Here is a 22,060-nt window from a genome sequence, read left to right as displayed (position 1 = left end):
AAATTGCACCATCCACTATCTCTTAATTGTTGAAGAAGTAACTTTGATGTAGAAACAATATGCATTGCATTAAGAATATCTTGAGATTGTTGTTGCAGTGCTTGGCAAAGAACATTAGTGATTCCCATAATCTCTTTCATCAAGTGCAAAGTGAAAACAAATTCAAATGACAATAATATTTTACTAATACCATAAGCCTCACCTCTTTGTGCATAAGTTGTCCCGTCTTCAATGATATTATTGAGAACAATGTTGGTAGCAGTAAACATTTTTACCAAACTACAAATAGAATTAAAGTGAGAGCTCCATCGAGTATCCCCAGTTCTTTGTAAAGTGCTTATTTGATCCGCACCTTTGCCTGTTTCTAATTCATTTTGAGCAACCAAGTTTGCATTTTCAATTGCTTGAGCTTCTTGTAATTAATCATGTCTTTTTGAAGAAGCACTACCAATAGTGATAATAGAGTTTAATTGAGTAAAAAATTCATGAATTTGAAGTACCTCTCTTGAAGCTGTCACCAATGCTAATTGTAACCTATGAGCAAAACAATATACATAGTATGCTTGTGGAGAATCTTTAAGAAACAAAGCTTGCAAACTATTCCACTCACCCCGTATGTTGCTAGCACCATCATACCCTTGACCCTTAATCTTTTCAACTTGGAGATTATAATGAGAAAGGACAGAAATCAATTCTTTCTTTAAAGTTATTGCACAAGTATCAGTGACATGCATAAGATCAAAGAATCTCTCTTTAACAAAACCATCTAGAGTAACAAATCTCAAAACAATGGCCATTTGCTCCTTTTTAGATTCATCTCTAGCTTCATCAACAATAAAATAAAATTTGGCATCTCCAATCTCTTCTCTAATTGAATTTCTCACCTTAGTAGCAAGAATATGTAGAATTTCTTTTTGGACATCATTTGAAGTATACTTAGCATTTTTTGGAACATTTTTCAAAACATTCTTTTTCACTCTTTCATTGTAAGATCCCAAAAATTTCAACATTTTTAAAAAGTTACCTCTGTTGCTTGAACTTTGGCTTTCATCATGTCCTCTGTATGCGCAACCTTGAAATGTCAACCATCTAATGCAATCTATAAATGTTCCTAGTCGAATTCTATTCTTTTCAATCTCTTCTGATGTTTGCTTATGAAGAAGTCTATCAATATGTTGTGATTGTTTCATCAAATCATCACATGATTTCAGCGCCTTATGATGGAATGATTTGGGACCTTTGCCAATGTGATTCAAAAGAGAACATTCTTTTCCATTATTTACTTTCTTCCAATTTCTAAAACCATTCTCAATAAAAGCATTTGAACCCGTATTGATTGAAGATTCCTTAGCAAAAAGAAAGCACGAAAAACAATATATAGCATCATCTTCTATAGAATATTCTAACCAAGATGGGAACAATTTAAACCATGAAGCTTGAAAGCGATGATGACTTTTATCACCAGAAAATGGATAATTATCAAGAATTGGTTGATTTGGCCCAACTTTAATATAAGCCCAATGGATTTCATCTCTTTTATTTGGAGGAAGCTTCCAAATCATTGGTCGCATTCTAGGATCTCTTTCCAAACGAAAAACATCCAGTTGATTTGGAAGAAGTCGTGGAAGCTTTGAGCTATTCAATGGAGAACTTAAAGTAATGAAATTTAATGACCCCTCAAGTATTGGAGTAGTAATAGTAGAAGCATCTTCATTCTCTTGATCTTTTTTTTTTTTAAAAATGTATCAATGGTTTTGAACTTACTCATAATTCAAATGGCCAAATAAGTTCCTATAATTAAAAATATATTTAGCAAAAAGTGTAAATTACAGTCTAAATTTTTATAAAATATAAAAATTATATTTCAATTTAAAATAAGATATTAAAATTCAGAACAATAATACTAACATCCTAGTATAAATAACATAAAATTATAATTAAATAGTTAACTAATAAAAAAAACTAAATATACAAACTAACATATAATAACATAAACTTAATTAACAAATAATAATAAATTAAGTAAATAACTAAATATATAAAAAAACATAAAAAAATTAGACAAGACTGACAGAAAAATAATAAAAAATATATAAAAAAAATTACAATGCTAGATTAAATACAATTTATTTGTTCTATTTTTGTATGACTATGTCTCTTTATTATTAGTTGATTTAGTTCAATAATTTTTTTGAAATAAAAAAAGAATAAAAATAGAACATTTTTTGAGAAAGAGGAGTGAAGAATCACTTGTTGAACTACTATCTTTTTTTTTAATATGTAAAAAAAAAAAAAAAAAACAAGAGTCAAAGAGGTAAAAGATAAGAAAATTAAAGAGATAAAGAAAAAGAAAAATAAAAAAAGTTGTTACCTGAAATTTTGGAAAGTGAAGGTGCCAAGACGGGAAGGGGGAGACTGGTTGTACGAACAAAATGGGAGGATTAAGGAGAGGTTGGGAAATAAAAAAAGGGGATGGAAAATGGGCTATTGGGTTGGATTTTTTGTATGAATTAAAAGGGGGGCTGTAAAAGTTATGGAACAAAAAGAGAGGGGGCTGGGAAATAAAAAAAGGAGGGACTAGACTATTTTTTTTTAAATAAAAATTAAAATTTGGGGGGAGGGGGCATTGCCCCCTTTAGTTGTATATACCTCCGCCCCTGATTGTGTTGAATGTAAGACCCAGAATCTTTGAAAAGTCTTATTATGATCAAGTCTCAAATCATACGGTTATTTATAGCCTTAATTTCGGAAATCACTTTATTAAATATAATTAAGGCAAGTTTTGATTTATAAGATTTGAGATAAGTTATGATTATTATCCAATTTCACAATTATTGGATTATTTTCTATATTCAGAGTATAAAGTTGGTACTTGTGAAATAATAAGGATTTCTATATGATTTGAATTAAATAAGTAATATTTTCAATATTAATGCTGCTACTTTGGAAAATAAGGGACTTAATTATATTACTCCTAATTATTTGATTTGGATATTTTATTGAAAATAATTTGTGAAATTGGTGAGCAAATAGTATTTTCTATATATAATTAGTGTTGGATTTAAATTGGGTTTCAATTACTATATTACTCTATTTTTAAGTGAAATTACTAATTTGCCCCTAACTCTAATTTACACACACCTCACCAAAAGCAACACTCAGCCACCGAAACCCTAATCCAACTACCCTTTCCCCCCAAAACTCAGCAGCAGCTGCGCAGCCCCTATGCTAAACACACACACGCTGTTCCTTGAGAAAGAAAGAAGGAAACAAAGAAAGAAAGAAAGAGCGATCTGAGGGAGAGAAGGAGGGGAGGGCGGGCCTTCACCGCTGTCCAACCCGCCACGCCTCGCCGCCAGTGCCGTCATTGTCACCATCGATGGAGGAGAAAGGGGAGAGCGCTCGCGAGGAGCTGCTGCAGAAGCCACCGCCGTGCACCCTCGTGCCGTCGCTGGAGATCTGGCCGTCAACGCCGATCATCCTTGCACCGCGTCAGAGACAGAACTGCGAACTGGAGGGAGTGCGACCCACAACCACCAACAGAGAAGAAAGAGCGCGCGGGAATGGTGAAGCCGCCGCTGTCACCGTCGCGTGTGGAGTTGCCGCCGCGTTTGACCTCTGTTGCTGTTGCACTTCGACCGCCACCGTTCTTGCCGCTGTCGAGCCGCGTCGGAAGGAAAATGCCGCCGCCGTGTGCTGTTAGAACTTCTGGAGCCGCGTTGAAGCTCACTGCGAGAAGAGGAAAAGACTAGGGCTAGCGCCATTATGCTTGGTAAGGACCTGCAGCAGCTGCTGCTCTTGCTCTGTTCTGCTTTATTCTGCCCTCTGTGTAATGGTTATACTTGGTGCCATTCTGTCCGCTAGAGCTGTTGCCATCGATTTGGAGTTGTTGCGGAATGGGGCCACTAGGAGAGTAGTGCTGCTGCTAAACCACAGGCTCTGCGGCCGAGACTCTGCCGCCGAAGAACACTCTTCCGGTAAGGGTTTTAATTGAGGTTTTTGCCTTTTTGGAATTCGTGAAGGTTGTAATGCTGCGTGGTTTTTCTAGTTGATCCACCAGAGCTTCTGGCCGCCGTCGGAGCTATTGTCGGGGTCGGTTCAAAATTGCAGCTGCCTCATTGTGTTATTCGGTAAGAAGTTATGTGTCGAGAAGCCTCGCGTTAGTATCCTGTTATGTTTAGTTAACGAATATGAGTTTTGGTAACGTGGGGTCGAGTCCTGATTATTATATGCTGCTATTAGTGTTGCTATGGTTGTTGCGAATGTGGCTTGAAGCTGAGGTTGCGGTTGTTGTTGATTTCGGGTTGAGGCGGAAAGGACTCTGTGACGCGTTTGAGTTATGGATTTGCGTTCTGAGGTAGGGGCGCTTTCCAAAAACCTATGTTTTATGTATTGGAATTATTACATATGGATACTGATGTGAGACAATTGGTATTTGGTGATTGTATCTGCCTTGTGTGTTATTGGATTGTCTCGAATGGTTGTGGATGTTTGTTTGGCTGAATTATTGTGCGGCTTGTGAAATATAATGTTTTGAAGTTGATTCTTTAAAGATTTGAAATCTGAGTTTGATCCGTTGAGCATTGATTTGAATTGAGTCAATTATTTTGATAATGTGAAAGGTCAGACGCACTTTTGAATTCAGCCTGGTTTACTTTAATTGACTTGGTTTTGGACAAATGATTTGTTATTGAGCCGTTTCTTTAAAGCTTTGGAAATGAGTTAAATTGGTGGATATTGATTTGATTTTGAAATGGTTTCCTTGAGATATGCCACTGAGGTGACTGTTGGATTTAGCGTGATTTTGAATTGATTTTTGGGTTCTGGACTGTTGAAAAGGATTGAGGAACGGTTTAGTTGGGACTCGAATCGGGTGGCAAAGTCCAAGTTTTAGGGGAGATGCTGCCGAAATTTCTATAAAAACCGAGGCTTTATTTGAAATGTTATTTGGGAAATTTTGAGTTTAATGCCTTTCCTATTTACTTGGAAGATTGTGAATTTAGGGCTTCTTTTATTACCTTTACTTAGAACAATTATGAAAACGATGAAGCTACGCTTTGAAAGAATTATTGAAAAGAGAATCATGATTTCTCCTTATTTTTTTTAAGAAGAATAGTATGTCTTTGGGTACAAGTTATTTGAAAGAGAATTTTGCCTTGAGGCTGTTTTAAAAGGTAAAACGGGTTTATGTTTTTCTCTATTAAACATAAAGAGTGTCATTGGAAGAGTTTTCGTGATTTTAAAAGAAATTGGATTTCGATTGACGAACCTCATTATTTTGACGTTTGAATAAGATTCAGAGCACCCTTTGAACTCTAGTTTAACATAACAAAAATGATTCTCTTATCAGTTTGAAACGCTTCAGATTTAATTATGGAATTGAAGCCGGTTTTGTTTAAGTAAAGGAAATGGCTTTGAAAGAAGTAAATGATTATGTGACTCGGTTTGGCTTAGATCCTATTTTATTACTCAAATCGGAAAGCCAATGTTTTAATGATTTTAAATGAATTTGGTGAAATGAGTTATGTTATTCTCCCCTAAAGACTTGGGACTCTGCCGAGAAACTTTTGTTATAAAATCCCATTGTTGGATGGGTGATTTTGAATATCTCAAAGAGGCTTTTAACTTGCCATGATTATGGAAGTTTTGGAAAGAGGATGTCGAAAGTGGCATTGTTTTAAAAAGGGAATTTACCTTGAGTAAAAGTGGCTTATGAGCCTGAGATGATTTGGGAAATGAGATCTTTAAAGCCAAGGCTGAAAAGAGTTGAAACTTGATTTCAAAGTGAAATGAATTGAGAAAATGATTTATGGCTTAAATGCCGATTTCATAAATCTGATGATTTTGAATGGTGGAAGTGCTGTTTTATTATGAGCCGGAATGGCTATGTATGATTATGAATATTGACTGGTTCTGGATTGAACCGTGAGCCAAAATGGTTGTGTGTGATTATTAATATTGGCTGGTTCTGGACTGAACCGTAAGCCGGATGGCTGAGATGGATGTTGATCCATGGATGAGAATGAATGCATGTATATGCTGAATTATTGATAATTGTGATTTTTGCACTTCCACTATTGGAGATGAGGGTTTCCCTGGGTAGCAGCAATGGCTAGCCACCATGTGCTCCAGGTTGAGACTCGAAGCTCTGTTAACCCAATGTCGTAAGTGTGGCCGGGCACTGTGAAAGGCCCGGATGAGCTCGCCCCCATAAATATTCACCAGTGATGGTGATGGATAAATATTCACCAGTGAGGGTGATGGATATGGATCATGATTATGATCAAGTTTATGATGAGTATAACTCGAGTTGGGGATGCACGACAGAGGGACAGTCCAATGGTTAGCTACCAGGACTTGTCGGGTTGGCTCTATAACCGACAGATGATATCATCAGCCACTAGGGACAGGCATGCATCATATGCATTTGTGTGACATTGGTTGGGTGTGCATATTATACTTGGTTTGCCTATGTGATTAATTGCTAACTGTTCTACTTGTAATAACTGTTTGTTTGTGCTTGAACTTCCTATCTGTGTTTGCATCTGGGACTCTGTTGGATTGTGGTGATTGGTTGTTGGTTGGATTGTTTGGGCCTAGGGCCATGGTTGGAAAGAGATGAACTGATGGTTGATTTCGGTTTTGTGTTTCTGGTCTGGAATAAAATTATGAAAGGCTATTTTGGTTCCGCATAGATAAACCATTTTGAAAGGGTTGAGTTTTGAGAATTGAATGGTTCTTCTTTCCGAAAATGTTTCCGACTTTACTTTCATTGTAAACCGTTGTTTTTGAAAGGGGCATAAGACGGTTATGAATCACTGGTACGGTTTATCTTCATGTATCCTATTACAGTAATTCCCAAAAACCCTCTACTGAGAACCCTTTTGAGGATGATGTTCTCACCCCCATACATTTTTCCCCCTTTCAGGATATGGGCGCAGAAGTCACGAAGAGTTTATTTTGTTATTGAGATGCTCTATGTTGCTTTAGATTATTATTTTTGTACCCTCGACTTTATCTTGATTTATTCTGTAAGAGGGATAGGAATCGTATTGGTTAATGTTTGTAATATTATTTATGTATATGTATGTATATATATGGATGTACTCTTTATGAGTTTTTGTAAGTTGTATGGTATCTATGGATGTACGTTATCGAACGAAAGTAATTTTCGGGAGCGGTTTTGCGGTTTAAAGTTTCAAACAGGCTCATATTTTAGTATTAAATAGTATAAAAGTCGTCGTAATGTCCGAGCTATCAGAGTCGCGCAGCCGGAAGCGCGAGCTCTGGTAGTTAGGGTGTTACATTATGGTATCAGAGCAGTTCTTCCTGTAGAGCCTGAGGAATGGACTGACTATGCTTCAATTGCATACTCTTAGTGTTTGTCATGTATTAGGTCTTGTCGAATGACGAGGATTAGAGCTTTATGCACATGACGGTCTATTGATTTAACGCTGTTAGTCTTGTATTGCATAATTCCTGAGATTAAGTTTGGCCGGCTTAATACTAGTGAATTATGTATATGAAAGCACTGATGGGTTATCATAGATGAAATACGAGTTTTGAGTAAAGCGAATCGTGGGTTTTGGGAACGTTAGAAACTATTTCTCGAGGCTATTCAGTTGTGTGTCTTGAATTCTGTTCGAGTTGACCTGTTCTTTTGTATCCTAACTTGAAGTCCTTGTTTTCTAATCCTTTGGAAAGTAGTTTGATTTTTTCAACTCTATTCCTCTATCCATATGCATTCTTGTTTGACCTTAAGTGCATATGCTGGTTTAAGATCCTTGTTGCATCTATCTTCCTCTGTTTGAGTTCTTCTTGATTCATGTGTTCCTTGATGTAGCATTGAACTTGTCTTAATGTGCCGTGACTTTTAGCTCCAGGTTCCGAGTTCATTCTTAGAGAACTTGTTGATTCAGTTTTCCTCTTATTTGACAGTGATTACAGCTAATTTTGAGATTTTTATAAAAATTGCTGTTGATTAGATACATACTTATCTATATATGGACTTTGAAGATTTCTTATATAGTTTAACAATTATTTACTCCTAATACCTCGACTGTACTTTTACTGGTTTATAGAACTGCACCTACTTAAAATACAAGTTGACTTTCTAGTAACTTTACTATAGTTCCAATGGACATCTTCATTTGATTATGTATTTGGATATTTTTCAAAATTTTGGGAAAGAAAGGGAATTTTTCACTTTTATCCCGGTTGAGTTTCATTTGATAAACTTTACTTAATTCATTTCGATTTGAGTTTGATTTAGCATACTACATGGCTTATGCCATTGTTGTTTTTTTGAAAATGTTGGACTCATAACTTTCTTCTTATGAGCGGACTCGTTCCTTCTTAAGCTTTTCACCTCTATGAATGTCATACGTGATTCTGTTTTTAACTAATCTTTTACATCTTGTGAACATTACCATTGATCTTGGTTTGTCCTCTCTTGTGAATCTCATCCTTATATGAGTTAGTTTGATTCGTTTTAAATTAGTGCATTGTTTATTCTCTCATTTTCTCTACAAGAGTTTTTAGTCAAAGATTTATCATTGAGAAATTACAAATGATTGAGTTGTCTTTTTCTATGACTTTTGTATTCTTTTGGATCAATTGAAAGCTTGTTTGATGACTCATGCCTAGTGAATCTTGTTTGAACTACTTTGATTTAAGATCCTTTCTTGCAAGGCTTGACTCCTTTTTAGTACATCTTAAACTTCTTGAATGTTCTTCTAAGATGGTGATTTTAAGAACACTTTTGGAGTCTTGTTTTGAATTTTTTTAAAGAAGTTTTGAATTCTCTTGTAAAAAGTTTTAAACGGAATTTATTTTCTGTTGCTTGATTTAGATTGAAACCATTGTTCAATTTTGACGAAGTTAATTTAAAGTTGGGATGCGCTATTTTAAATGAAGTTTTGAAGAACTTCCTTGTTTAGTGGAAATCGGTTCGTTTGTAACGCACTACTTATTTCCTTTACCAAATTGTAAGTACATTTTTACTTCGGAGTTTCTTTTCTAAAAAGAGTTTAGCTTCCTCTTTCGTACTTACTATAAATGTTATGCACGCTTGTTTGAATATGGACTTTGGGAGTTTCTGAACAAGCATTTGATTTCTCTCCTGAGTTTTGTGAATTACTTTTGGTTAAGATTGTGCACTTAACTAATTTTCTAAAATATTTGATGAAAATATTTTAGCTCTTAGCCAAGCCGGTGTGCATCTTGTTTTTAAAACTCTACATGATCTATTTCAACATGAAATTGTATTGAAGTGAAGCCACGTTTATGCTATTGCTACCCTCTTGAAGAATGTTTGTTGCTCAACTTTTCTTCTAGACTGCAAAGTGGTTTTTTTCGCAAGTTTTCGACTCTTTCATGAACAATGTATTCGAAAGTATTTTTAATCATGCTCGAGTTCTGTGAGCTTTGTCTTGGGTTGAAATATTCTCTTCTGTAAACCTCATGCTTCCTCGACTCAGCTTGAGTTTGTTTTAAACTAATGCGCTGATTTTCTGCTTATTGGTCCTATTGAATTTCTTTGATCCAAGGGTTATTTTTGAAGTTGTCAATGAAATTGTGTCTAGCAAACTTCATTACTTGAGCATCCTTGTTTATCTGGAATTGGATATATTCTTTTAAATTTATGAGTATCGTCTTTGACAATTGTCTCCCCTTTCTAAGATCTCGTATTCTTCTGAGTAGACTCGAGAATTGTTTTGATTTCACGTGTGACTTGTAGACGTAGTAACGCGATGCGTTGGTTCTTTAAGACGTGATGTGTATACGGAAGTTGAAGCGGTAGGTGTGCAACGTATGAGTTGTGGGCGTTTTGTTTCTTGCGAACGGGTTTGGGGTTGTCAGGCTTGTGATCAAATTTGGGTTTGTAAAGTGCTTGATGGAGTTGGAAAATTGAAACTTTGAGGTTGATATGAGATTAGTGTGCGGAGGTTGAGCACGTCGTTTTAACTCCATCTTGTTTGATAGCCTTTGATGCCTTGCCCCTTCTATCACATGATTGACCTATGTTATCTTTTGCATTGAGCCTACCTTGTAATGTTTACTTTGCACTCACACTTCTACCTTTACATCCTTATGCTTATGACAGTCAAAGTATTTGAAAATCGTATATAAGATTGTATTTTGAGATATTTTTGCTTCTTCCTTAAATGTGTTAAAGGGTGAACTGTTATGGAATTTCTTTCATTTTGTATCAATTTTCGAGGGCGAAAATTTTTATAAGGTGGGTAGAATGTAAGACCCAGAATCTTTGAAAGTCTTATTATGATCAAGTCTCAAATCATACGGTTATTTATAGCCTTAATTTCGGAAATCACTTTATTAAATATAATTAAGGCAAGTTTTGATTTATAAGATTTGAGATAAGTTATGATTATTATCCAATTTCACAATTATTGGATTATTTTCTATATTCAGAGTATAAAGTTGGTACTTGTGAAATAATAAGGATTTCTATATGATTTGAATTAAATAAGTAATATTTTCAATATTAATGCTGCTACTTTGGAAAATAAGGGATTTAATTATATTACTCCTAATTATTTGATTTGGATATTTTATTGAAAATAATTTGTGAAATTGGTGAGCAAATAGTATTTTCTATATATAATTAGTGTTGGATTTAAATTGGGTTTCAATTACTATATTACCCTATTTTTAAGTGAAATTACTAATTTGCCCCTAACTCTAATTTACACACACCTCACCAAAAGCAACACTCAGCCACCGAAACCCTAATCCAGCTACCCTCTCCCCCCAAAACTCAGCAGCAGCTGCGCAGCCCCTATGCTAAACACACACACGCTGTTCCTTGAGAAAGAAAGAAGGAAACAAAGAAAGAAAGAAAGAGCGATCTGAGGGAGAGAAGGAGGGGAGGGCGGGCCTTCACCGCTGCCCAACCCGCCGCGCCTCGCCGCCAGTGCCGTCATTGTCACCATCGATGGAGGAGAAAGGGGAGAGCGCTCGCGAGGAGCTGCTGTAGAAGCCACCGCCGTGCACCCTCGTGCCGTCGCTGGAGATCTGGCCGTCAACGCCGATCATCCTTGCACCGCGTCAGAGACAGAACTGCGAACTGGAGGGAGTGCGACCCACAGCCACCAACAGAGAAGAAAGAGCGCGCGGGAATGGTGAAGCCGCCGCTGTCACCGTCGCGTGTGGAGCTGCCGCCGCGTTTGACCTCTGTTGCTGTTGCACTTCGACCGCCGCCGTTCTTGCCGCTGTCGAGCCGCGTCGGAAGGAAAACGCCGCCGCCGTGTGCTGTTAGAACTTCTGGAGCCGCGTTGAAGCTCGCTGCGAGAAGAGGAAAAGACTAGGGCTAGCGCCATTATGCTTGGTAAGGACCTGCAGCAGCTGCTGCTCTTGCTCTGTTCTGCTTTATTCTGCCCTCTGTGTAATGGTTATACTTGGTGCCATTCTGTCCGCTAGAGCTGTTGCCATCGATTTGGAGTTGCTGCGGAATGGGGCCACTAGGAGAGTAGTGCTGCTGCTAAACCACAGGCTCTGCGGCCGAGACTCTGCCGCCGAAGAACACTCTTCCGATAAGGGTTTTAATTGAGGTTTTTGCCTTTTTGGAATTCGTGAAGGTTTTAATGCTGCGTGGTTTTTCTAGTTGATCCACCAGAGCTTCTGGCCGCCGTCGGAGCTGTTGTCGGGGTCGGTTCAAAATTGCAGCTGCCTCATTGTGTTATTCGGTAAGAAGTTATATGTCGAGAAGCCTCGCGTTAGTATCCTGTTATGTTTAGTTAACGAATATGAGTTTTGGTAACGTGGGGTCGAGTCCTGATTATTATATGCTGCTATTAGTGTTGCTATGGTTGTTGCGAATGTGGCTTGAAGCTGAGGTTGCGGTTGTTGTTGATTTCGGGTTGAGGCGGAAAGGACTCTGTGACGCGTTTGAGTTATGGATTTGCGTTCTGAGGTAGGGGCGCTTTCCAAAAACCTATGTTTTATGTATTGGAATTATTACATATGGATACTGATGTGAGACAATTGGTATTTGGTGATTGTATCTGCCTTGTGTGTTATTGGATTGTCTCGAATGGTTGTGGATGTTTGTTTGGCTGAATTATTGTGCGGCTTGTGAAATATAATGTTTTGAAGTTGATTCTTTAAAGATTTGAAATCTGAGTTTGATCCGTTGAGCATTGATTTGAATTGAGTCAATTATTTTGATAATGTGAAAGGTCAGACGCACTTTTGAATTCAGCCTGGTTTACTTTAATTGACTTGGTTTTGGACAAATGATTTGTTATTGAGCCGTTTCTTTAAAGCTTTAGAAATGAGTTAAATTGGTGGATATTGATTTGATTTTGAAATGGTTTCCTTGAGATATGCCACTGAGGCGACTGTTGGATTTAGCGTGATTTTGAATTGATTTTTGGGTTCTGGACTGTTGAAAAGGATTGAGGAACGGTTTAGTTGGGACCCGAATCGGGTGGCAAAGTCCAAGTTTTAGGGGAGATGCTGCCGAAATTTCTATAAAAACCGAGGCTTTATTTGAAATGTTATTTGGGAAATTTTGAGTTTAATGCCTTTCCTATTTACTTGGAAGATTGTGAATTTAGGGCTTCTTTTATTACCTTTACTTAGAACAATTATGAAAACGATGAAGCTACGCTTTGAAAGAATTATTGAAAAGAGAATCATGATTTCTCCTTATTTTTTTTAAGAAGAATAGTATGTCTTTGGGTACAAGTTATTCGAAAGAGAATTTTGCCTTGAGGCTATTTTAAAAGGTAAATCGGGTTTATGTTTTTCTCTATTACACATAAAGAGTGTCCATTGGAAGAGTTTTCGTGATTTTAAAAGAAATTATATTTCGATTGACGAACCTCATTATTTTGACGTTTGAATAAGATTCAGAGCACCCTTTGAACTCTAGTTTAACATAACAAAAATGATTCTCTTATCAGTTTGAAACGCTTCAGATTTAATTATGGAATTGAAGCCGGTTTTGTTTAAGTAAAGGAAATGGCTTTGAAAGAAGTAAATGATTATGTGACTCGGTTTGGCTTAGATCCTATTTTATTACTCAAATCGGAAAGCCAATGTTTTAATGATTTTAAATGAATTTGGCGAAATGAGTTATGTTATTCTCCCCTAAAGACTTGGGACTCTGCCGAGAAACTTTTGTTATAAAATCCCATTGTTGGATGGGTGATTTTGAATATCTCAAAGAGGCTTTTAACTTGCCATGATTATGGAAGTTTTGGAAAGAGGATGTCGAAAGTGGCATTGTTTTAAAAAGGGAATTTACCTTGAGTAAAAGTGGCTTATGAGCCTGAGATGATTTGGGAAATGAGATCTTTAAAGCCAAGGCTGAAAAGAGTTGAAAGTTGATTTCAAAGTGAAATGAATTGAGAAAATGATTTATGGCTTAAATGCCGATTTCATAAATCTGATGATTTTGAATGGTGGAAGTGCTGTTTTATTATAAGCTGGAATGGCTATGTATGATTATGAATATTGACTGGTTCTGGATTGAACCGTGAGCCAAAATGGTTGTGTGTGATTATTAATATTGGCTGGTTCTGGACTGAACCGTAAGCCGGATGGCTGAGATGGATGTTGATCCATGGATGAGAATGAATGCATGTATATGCTGAATTATTGATAATTGTGATTTTTGCACTTCCACTATTGGAGATGAGGGTTTCCCTGGGTAGTAGCAATGGCTAGCCACCATGTGCTCCAGGTTGAGACTCGAAGCTCTGTTAACCCAATGTCGTAAGTGTGGCCGGGCACTGTGAAAGGCCCGGATGAGCTCGCCCCCATAAATATTCACCAGTGATGGTGATGGATAAATATTCACCAGTGAGGGTGATGGATATGGATCATGATTATGATCAAGTTTATGATGAGTATAACTCGAGTTGGGGATGCACGACAGAGGGACAGTCCAATGGTTAGCTACCAGGACTTGTCGGGTTGGCTCTATAACCGACAGATGATATCATCAGCCACTAGGGACAGGCATGCATCATATGCATTTGTGTGACATTGGTTGGGTGTGCATATTATACTTGGTTTGCCTATGTGATTAATTGCTAACTGTTCTACTTGTAATAACTGTTTGTTTGTGCTTGAACTTCCTATCTGTGTTTGCATCTGGGACTCTGTTGGATTGTGGTGATTGGTTGTTGGTTGGATTGTTTGGGCCTAGGGCCATGGTTGAAAAGAGATGAACTGATGGTTGATTTCGGTTTTGTGTTTCTGGTCTGGAATAAAATTATGAAAGGCTATTTTGGTTCCGCATAGATAAACCATTTTGAAAGGGTTGAGTTTTGAGAATTGAATGGTTCTTCTTTCCGAAAATGTTTCTGACTTTACTTTCATTGTAAACCGTTGTTTTTGAAAGGGGCATAAGACGGTTATGAATCACTGGTACGGTTTATCTTCATGTATCCTATTACAGTAATTCCCAAAAACCCTCTACTGAGAACCCTTTCGAGGATGATGTTCTCACCCCCATACATTTTTCCCCCTTTCAGGATATGGGCGCAGAAGTCACGAAGAGTTTATTTTGTTATTGAGATGCTCTATGTTGCTTTAGATTATTATTTTTGTACCCTCGACTTTATCTTGATTTATTCTGTAAGAGGGATAGGAATCGTATTGGTTAATGTTTGTAATATTATTTATGTATATGTATGTATATATATGGATGTACTCTTTATGAGTTTTTGTAAGTTGTATGGTATCTATGGATGTACGTTATCGAACGAAAGTAATTTTCGGGAGCGGTTTTGCGGTTTAAAATTTCAAACAGGCTCATATTTTAGTATTAAATAGTATAAAAGTCGTCGTAATGTCCGAGCTATCAGAGTCGCGCAGCCGGAAGCGCGAGCTCTGGTAGTTAGGGTGTTACATTGAATATTAAGAAAAAGAGAAGAGAAATCTCATGAGAGTATAAAAAGACATGAAAAAATATATAATATAAAAATTTGTTATTTGAATTCTCCTATTTTTTTATATGACCTAATTAGTTTAATGGGTATTAAGAATATTTGAACTCAGTCATTAGTAGGTGAGTTATAGTTTGTATGGCTGTAACTGGTCAATTGAGGCTAATGATAAACCTGTTATTTTTAATACAGGTTAGTACAAAGGTGTCTTCTTTTTCTGATATTGCCAAAAAAAACTTGTGATTTACTATAAATTAAATAATAATATCTAACAAAATAATAATTATATAAATATCGCATGATTAATATCGCAAAAAAGGGAGGACCTGAAAAGAGTCTCTACACATACATAGAAAAAAAAGAATTCTAATTCAGAGAGATTTGGAGTAATCAATAATAATTTATTGTGTGGCAAGTTATTTTAAAAATAAATAATCATATTAAATAATAATTAATTAAATAGGCATATAATTAGGGAGAATAGAAGATTTAAATAGGAGTGGGGCTTAGAGAGGGGTTAATTAGAGAGAGACTTGATCGTTTTATGGCTAGAATGCCTTGCAAAAAGACTTATGTAGATGGGGTGGTAAGAAGATTATCGGAGAATGGTTTGGATCACGCTCCTCTCGTACTTGATTCAGATCCTCCAAAATGGTCTACCAAAATAAGATTTAAATTTCAAAAAACGGTAGTGTGAGATGAAAGTTATAAGGGCACTGATAGCAAAAGTTTGGAGTATGGAAGTTAATGACTTACCTATATACCTTTTTGGAACAGAAATTGAAGTGTTGTAGGCACTGTCTAGTGCAGTGGCAACAGCATAACAAATCCAACTCTAAGAAGGTAATTGAAGAACTAAATCTTAGGTTGAAACACTTGAGAATACTGAATTATTTTATTGGGCCAGAGATGTTAGAGGTAGAGAAAAAAATTAGAAGAGGAGCTATCAAAAGAAGAAAATTTTTAGAAGAAAAAATCAATATGCAAGTGGATGAAAGAAGATGATAGCAACACAAAGTTCTTCATCCGAAGTTCCAAGCTAGAAACCGAAAAAATAAAATTTGGAAATTAGTTTAGAATGATGATGAGATGGCTTCAGATCCACAAAATATTACTCTGGTGGCTAAAAATTATTTTAAGTAAATATTTTCATCTGCTAACTCATTAGAATCTGGTGACATATTCAGCAATTTCAGTCATCCGGTTATAGCTTTCATGAATTGGAGGCTAATAAGACTAATCTCTATGGAGAAAACCAAGAGATCCACTTTCAGCATTTGTCCTGAAAGTGCTCCAGGTGAGAATGGCTTCACAGCATGATTTTTCTAGTTTTATAGGGACATTGTGTGTGGTGATGTTTTCAAGGTAGTTCGTAGCTTCTTTGGTGGATGTAAAATGCTCAAGGCGTTTAACCATACACAAATTTGCTTGATATCTAAAATTCTGAATGCTAAAGACATGTCACAGGTCAGACCTATTAGCTTGTCCTCAACCTTTTATAAGATTATTTCCAAAATTCTGGTACATAAACTTCAGTAGTTTACAAATAATTTAATAAGTTTAAATCAGAGTACGTTTTTAAAGGGTAGATTAATTTCTGACAATATTCTAAGAGCTCATGAATGTATGTACTACCTCAAAACTAAGAGATGCAGATTGAAATGTAAAATGACTATTAAATTGGATTTGAGTAAAGCATATGATATAGTTAAGTGGAGTTTTTTTATGGTTTATCATGAAGAGAATGAATTTTGGCCCAGATGGATTTCTTAGATCAGAGAACTAGTCACTACTGTTTCTTATTCTGTTCTTGTAAAAGGTGAACCTTATAGTTTTTTTAAGCCAACAAGGGATATCCAATAAGGAGATCCCTTGTTACCTTATCTATATCTATTATGTGCGGAAGGATTATTCTATCTGTTATACAAGGCATAGCAAAATAGATCTATTTAAGGGATTTAGATTCACAGAAGGTTTCCAACAGTCAATCATATTCTCTTTGCTGAAGAACTCTATCTTATTTGGGAAGGCAAATGAAGATCATGCAAAAATATCCTATCTCTACTCCATGAATATGAAATGCTTAGTGGGTAGAAAGTTATTCTCTACAAATCAGCAGTTTTTTCAGTCAAAACACCCTACTCATTAGAAGACAACATGTAACACCCTAACTTTTAGCACGTCATGATCGTATGAAAAGTAAGGCGTTACTAACTCGTTTTCCTTATTAACTATTTAATATTGAGCCTTTAGTTCGATGTCGCATTTCAATTTTTAAGAATATGCCTGAAAATTTTGTTTTTATTAACTAAAATCATATATCAAAGATCACCAAATAATAGTAATCACATAGTTATTATAACAGTAAATGCCATACAAATAAATTCAACATAAAACTCGATTACATTACCTATCCCTCTGGGTAAAATAAAATTTTAATCAATAAAGGCGAGAGAACTCTATGAAAACAACGTAACTTTTAAACAATTCCAACTATTCGTCCACAGCTTCATACTGAGTCTTCGAATCTGTGTCACTGAAAGGGTGGAAGATTTTGGGGTGAGAACAAACCACACATTCTTAGTAGGGAATAAGAATGCCGTAAAAGTAACAAAATAAAATGCAAATAATTAACTTTACTCAATAAAACTATTTTTATTAAATCCCTGAAAATACTTTTAGTTTTACTTTAGATAATTACTTTTCTTTAAATGTCTAAACTCAAAATAGTTTTATCACAAAATTAGTCATATTAACCATCTCTCAGTGACATAATCATTTCTTAATCCGTAAACTAATAGCACAAGTAAGAGATTCAAACCAACATAAAAACAAGTCAAACATCACAATCACAGAGAAGTAATACAAGCAAACACAACCAAATGCAAATGTGCAAACAACATGATGCATGTCTATCTCTAACGCAGGTAATGAGCTCATTTGTCGGTTTCGACCCGCACCCAACGCAATCCAACTCGCAAGTCAGATAAGGCATTCCAGCGGCATAACCTCTGCAAGGTCCCAAACCTTTATAGGCGCTGATTCTCCAGCTGAAGTATGCCGAATATGACCTCTGCAAGTATTTACAGGCGTTGATTCTCCAGCTGAAGCATGTGTCCCTTTCTCCTGGAAGCCATACCATATAAACAGGCATCCCCGCACAATCATTCACACATAAAGCTCACAGCTTAACATTTTCACATCAGCACTTTAACCATTTACATTTCGTCACCCTCTCATGACCTTTTAACCATTTCATAAATCACACATGCCATGTTCTCTTTTCCCCTTCTTTCTTCTTCTTAACAAACCAAACTCAAATCATAACTTAAAACAAAATATCTCCTCAAAAGATTGAATTTTAAACATTATACTTTTCTTAATAAATCGAATTGAAAACAAGACACTTTCCGTAATAAATCGAAATCAAATAATATTCTTAAATCAGATTTGCTTTTAAATAACGCTTTAAACAAAGTCCTGGAGTTTTATAACAAATTCGACAGCACATCCACTAAAATTTGGACTTAGACACCCTTATGGATTCCCTCTTCCTCAACAATTCACCAACCCTTTCCTCAATAATTTCAAATCAGCGAAATTCTTAATAATCAATATATTTTATAGCCATATAATTTTAATAATTCTAAAATTATTTGTAAACCCTTAAAATTATTGTTTCAGTTAAGAAATTAATTTTAAAAAAATAGTTTAGAAATCCAAGCTCAATATATTTTTCGTTCATTAAACCTCAATCTCCACAATTCACTAATCTTTTTCTCAACAACTATCAAAACAGCAAGGAACTCATCCTCAATAATCAGAAAATAGTCACAATTAAACCATCATCATAATAGTTCCAGACCGAGCATAAGACTAAATCAATTCAACACTCAACACAATATTATCTAGTCAGATTAACATATCCAGTAACCAATAATTTCTCAAACAAGCTTGCAACAATATCCACCCTCATCAAATAAATCTCAATTCCACAACTAAATCAACAGTTCAGCATAACCAGGAATTCGAGTAATTAGTCGCTTTCAAACAATTAAATCATTATTCACAAATCATAGCCTCAAATCAAAATCAGTCTCAATACCACACCAATCATATTTTTACAACCTCAATCCAAGCTTAATTCCACCAACTAATCTCTCATAACAACAAAATCAGTCACATTCACAACAATAATCCAAACTTAATAACATTACGATTATTAATATTTGCAATTATCTACTATACTTTTTGGGCATTTTTAAATTAAAATCAATAACTTTATAATAATATCCCCTACTCAATTAGTCGTACTCAGAAATTAAATATGACAAACCCTCTTTTGCCCTAAATTCGCAGCACCGACGGCATCCCAACACAACCGAGACAGCGGTAGCAACATCTCCAATCACTTTTGCAGCCATAGAAAATTTCCACGGCAATGATAATGATCACAGCAAAATAAGGAATTCAAATTTGAAAAAAATTGAAGACGTAAACAGTTCTGAAAATTTAGGACAAGGCAGAAACTAAAATGGAATTAAAACCGAAACAAGCAGATAAATAAGATGAGAGTAAAATAGAACGCACAAGTGGAGCAGGATTGCGGTGAAACTAAACCGACAGTAGTGAAAAGCAAATCCGGCAAGGTATAGCTCTAACAACGACGCACAGCTCGATGGCAGACTCCACCCGTGGCAACGGCGGCAGCAGCGATGGTGACCAGTTTCAACGGAGCTCCCACTGTCGCGTTTCTCTTCCCTCTCTCTTCGAAGCTCAATGGTGACGCGTAGTGGGGTGCGACGGTGAACCCAGCTCGATGGTGACTGGACAGCGGCAGAGCGCGATGGCTCCTCTTCCTCCTCGCGGCGTTTCTGGCTCACAACGCGCACTCTCCCTCGCTGGAAATGGTTCTGCTCGACGGCGGTAGCAGCGGCAACGCCTCATTCTCTCCTTGCATGGTGGCTCGACGTCATGACGGCGGTGGTGGTGCGTGACGGTGGCGGCAAAGCCCCCTCCCCTTCCTTGTTCTCCGATCTCCTTTGCTCTCTCACAAATCTCTCTTTCTCCTTTTTCCCATTTCTTTTCTCTTCTTTCCTTTTTAGTTTGGTTGAACTGTGTTGGGTGTATATGGGGGAGAAATGTTGGTGGTGGAGGGAGTGAGTGGCAGAAAGAATGAGAGCATGACTCACTGACAGATGGGGTATACGTGTGGTCTGTGGATGAATTGGGTAATAGGATTAGGGTTGGTAAAATTAGGGTTTAAAATTGGGAATTTTAGGTAGTTTATCAATTTTAATAAAATTAGGGTAATAGAGTAATTAAAAAGTAATTTTAATCTAATACTAATATTTATAAAAGTACTATTTAATTATCAACTTACAAGTTTATTTTTTAAATAGATACTCTAATTCAATAATTAGAGATAATCAAGTTAATTTCTTTTAAAATCATAAGATAAAGTTATTAATTTAATTATTCAAATTACAGCATATAAAATTCTTATTATCATTCAATTACTAAAACTTTAAATCATAAATAAAAAATTACTTAATTTATATATAAAATCTCTTAAAAATATAATCTTAATTAGATATAATAAATTATAAATAAATGTCTTATTTAATTTTTAAAATCTGGGGTTTTACACGACAGCTAGCAGAGTTACTTAACATAGAGTATGTGGGAGTCCAAGATAAATATCTAGGTCTTCCATCCATTATTCAGAGATTTAAAAGGCTACATTCGGTGCAATAGAGGATAAAGTTTAGAAAAGAGTTCAGGTTTGGAAGAGGAATCTGTTATCAGCAGGTGGCAGACATGTTTTAATCAGAGTTGTCGGAGAAGCTATTCCCATATATACGCTTTCATGTTTCAAGCTTTCAGATTCTCTAGTGGAAAAAATACACATGATTCTAAGACAGTTTTTGTGGGGTCAGAAGCGAATGCAAAAAAAGATGGCTTGGGTTAGTTGGGATTATATGACCGGACCCAAAAAGAAAGGCGGATTGGGATTCAAGGATCTCAGAGCCCAAAACCTAGCTTTGCTGGGTAAACAGTTTTGGTGAATTACTACTAAGCCTAATTCGCTACTTGCGCCTATACTCAAAGGAAAATACTATACATACACTAACCCCTTTTTGGCAAATAAAGAAAACCAACCTTCTTAGGGTTGGAAAAGTCTATTGGAAAGAAGAAAAGTGGTAAAAAAAAAAGGTTTGAGATGGAGTACAGGATCTGACACAAATGTTCGTATTTGTGAGGACCTATGGTTACCCCTACCCTACTCTTTTAGACTCAGTAACAACAACAATCCAGTATCAGACATCAATTGGATTCATAATTTACTTACAGTAGATGAAAGGTGGAATAAAGAGCTAGTTGAAGCAGTTTTTTCTCCTAAGCTCAATTTGTGAATTCTCTCCCTGCCACTGAACGACAATAGTGAGGACAAATTTGAATGAGCTTGGAATAAGAGGAAGCAGTACGATGTGGCCTCGGGGTACTGAGTGTCTTATGATTTTTTTTTCATGCGCTAGTTGAGCACCTTCTAATGGTGATGACAAATTTAATGCTCTGGAAATTAATTTGGGGGTTTAAATTACCATTCCAAGTAAATATTTTTCTGTAGAGAGCAGCCCATGAAAAATTACCTGTACTCAATTTGATCAACCAGAGATTCTCAGATACTTTAGCAATATGCCCAAGAAACAGAAATGACAACGAAACTATCCTTCATGCTTTGGTGCAACGCAATACCTGCTCCTGAGAATTGGTCTTTCTCTCCTTTTGTGAATGCTATAGTTCAAAATAGAACCATGAAGTTTGAAGTCTGGTGGCAAATGGTAAGTAGAGGCATTGAAAGAGGGCAATCTTCTATGGCCCTCCTTACATCTGTAACACCCTACCACACAGAGTCTTATGCTTAACTCATAAAACAGAGGTGGCGAGGTATTACGACCTCTAAAATAAAATTTAGTACATATAGTATTGCAATAATGTTCATAACTAGGAGCCTTTGAAGAAAAGTGGGTAAATCAAAACCGTTTTAAGTCAAAAGTGCAACACTCCGATCGATAACGTAAATGAACAGACAAGGAGTTAAAGCGAAGAAATATACAAAGAGTGCCAAAATACAT

General features: G+C 36.2%; 1 protein-coding gene across 1 annotated transcript; it reads right to left on the bottom strand.

Annotated features, from left to right (window-relative positions):
* Positions 1-419: 419 nt before the first annotated feature.
* LOC112778611 (uncharacterized) lies at positions 420-3,368 on the bottom strand. Its single transcript, XM_025822914.1, has 2 exons — positions 3,187-3,368; positions 420-1,635 (listed from the first exon to the last, which is right to left on the bottom strand). Exons 1-2 carry the CDS (start codon positions 3,366-3,368, stop codon positions 420-422), a joined length of 1,398 nt encoding a protein of 465 aa, XP_025678699.1.
* Between the last annotated feature and the right edge of the window lie 18,692 nt (positions 3,369-22,060).

This window comes from Arachis hypogaea, chromosome 19 (assembly GCF_003086295.3).
Source record: "Arachis hypogaea cultivar Tifrunner chromosome 19, arahy.Tifrunner.gnm2.J5K5, whole genome shotgun sequence".
Taxonomy (NCBI): Eukaryota; Viridiplantae; Streptophyta; class Magnoliopsida; order Fabales; family Fabaceae; genus Arachis; species Arachis hypogaea.
The sequence above is the reverse complement of the archived record's forward strand: the minus strand, read 5'-3'. Positions and strand labels throughout refer to the sequence as shown.

Excerpts from the sequence above, each read along its gene's own strand:
- LOC112778611 (XM_025822914.1), bottom strand. The coding sequence starts at position 3,368 with ATGACGGCACTGGCGGCGAGGCGTGGCGGGTTGGACAGCGGTGAAGGC. Across the intron at positions 1,636-3,186 it reads CTGAGTTTTGGGGGGAAAGG|CTCAAAGCTTCCACGACTTC; the intron begins GTAGTTGGATTA and ends TCCATTGAATAG.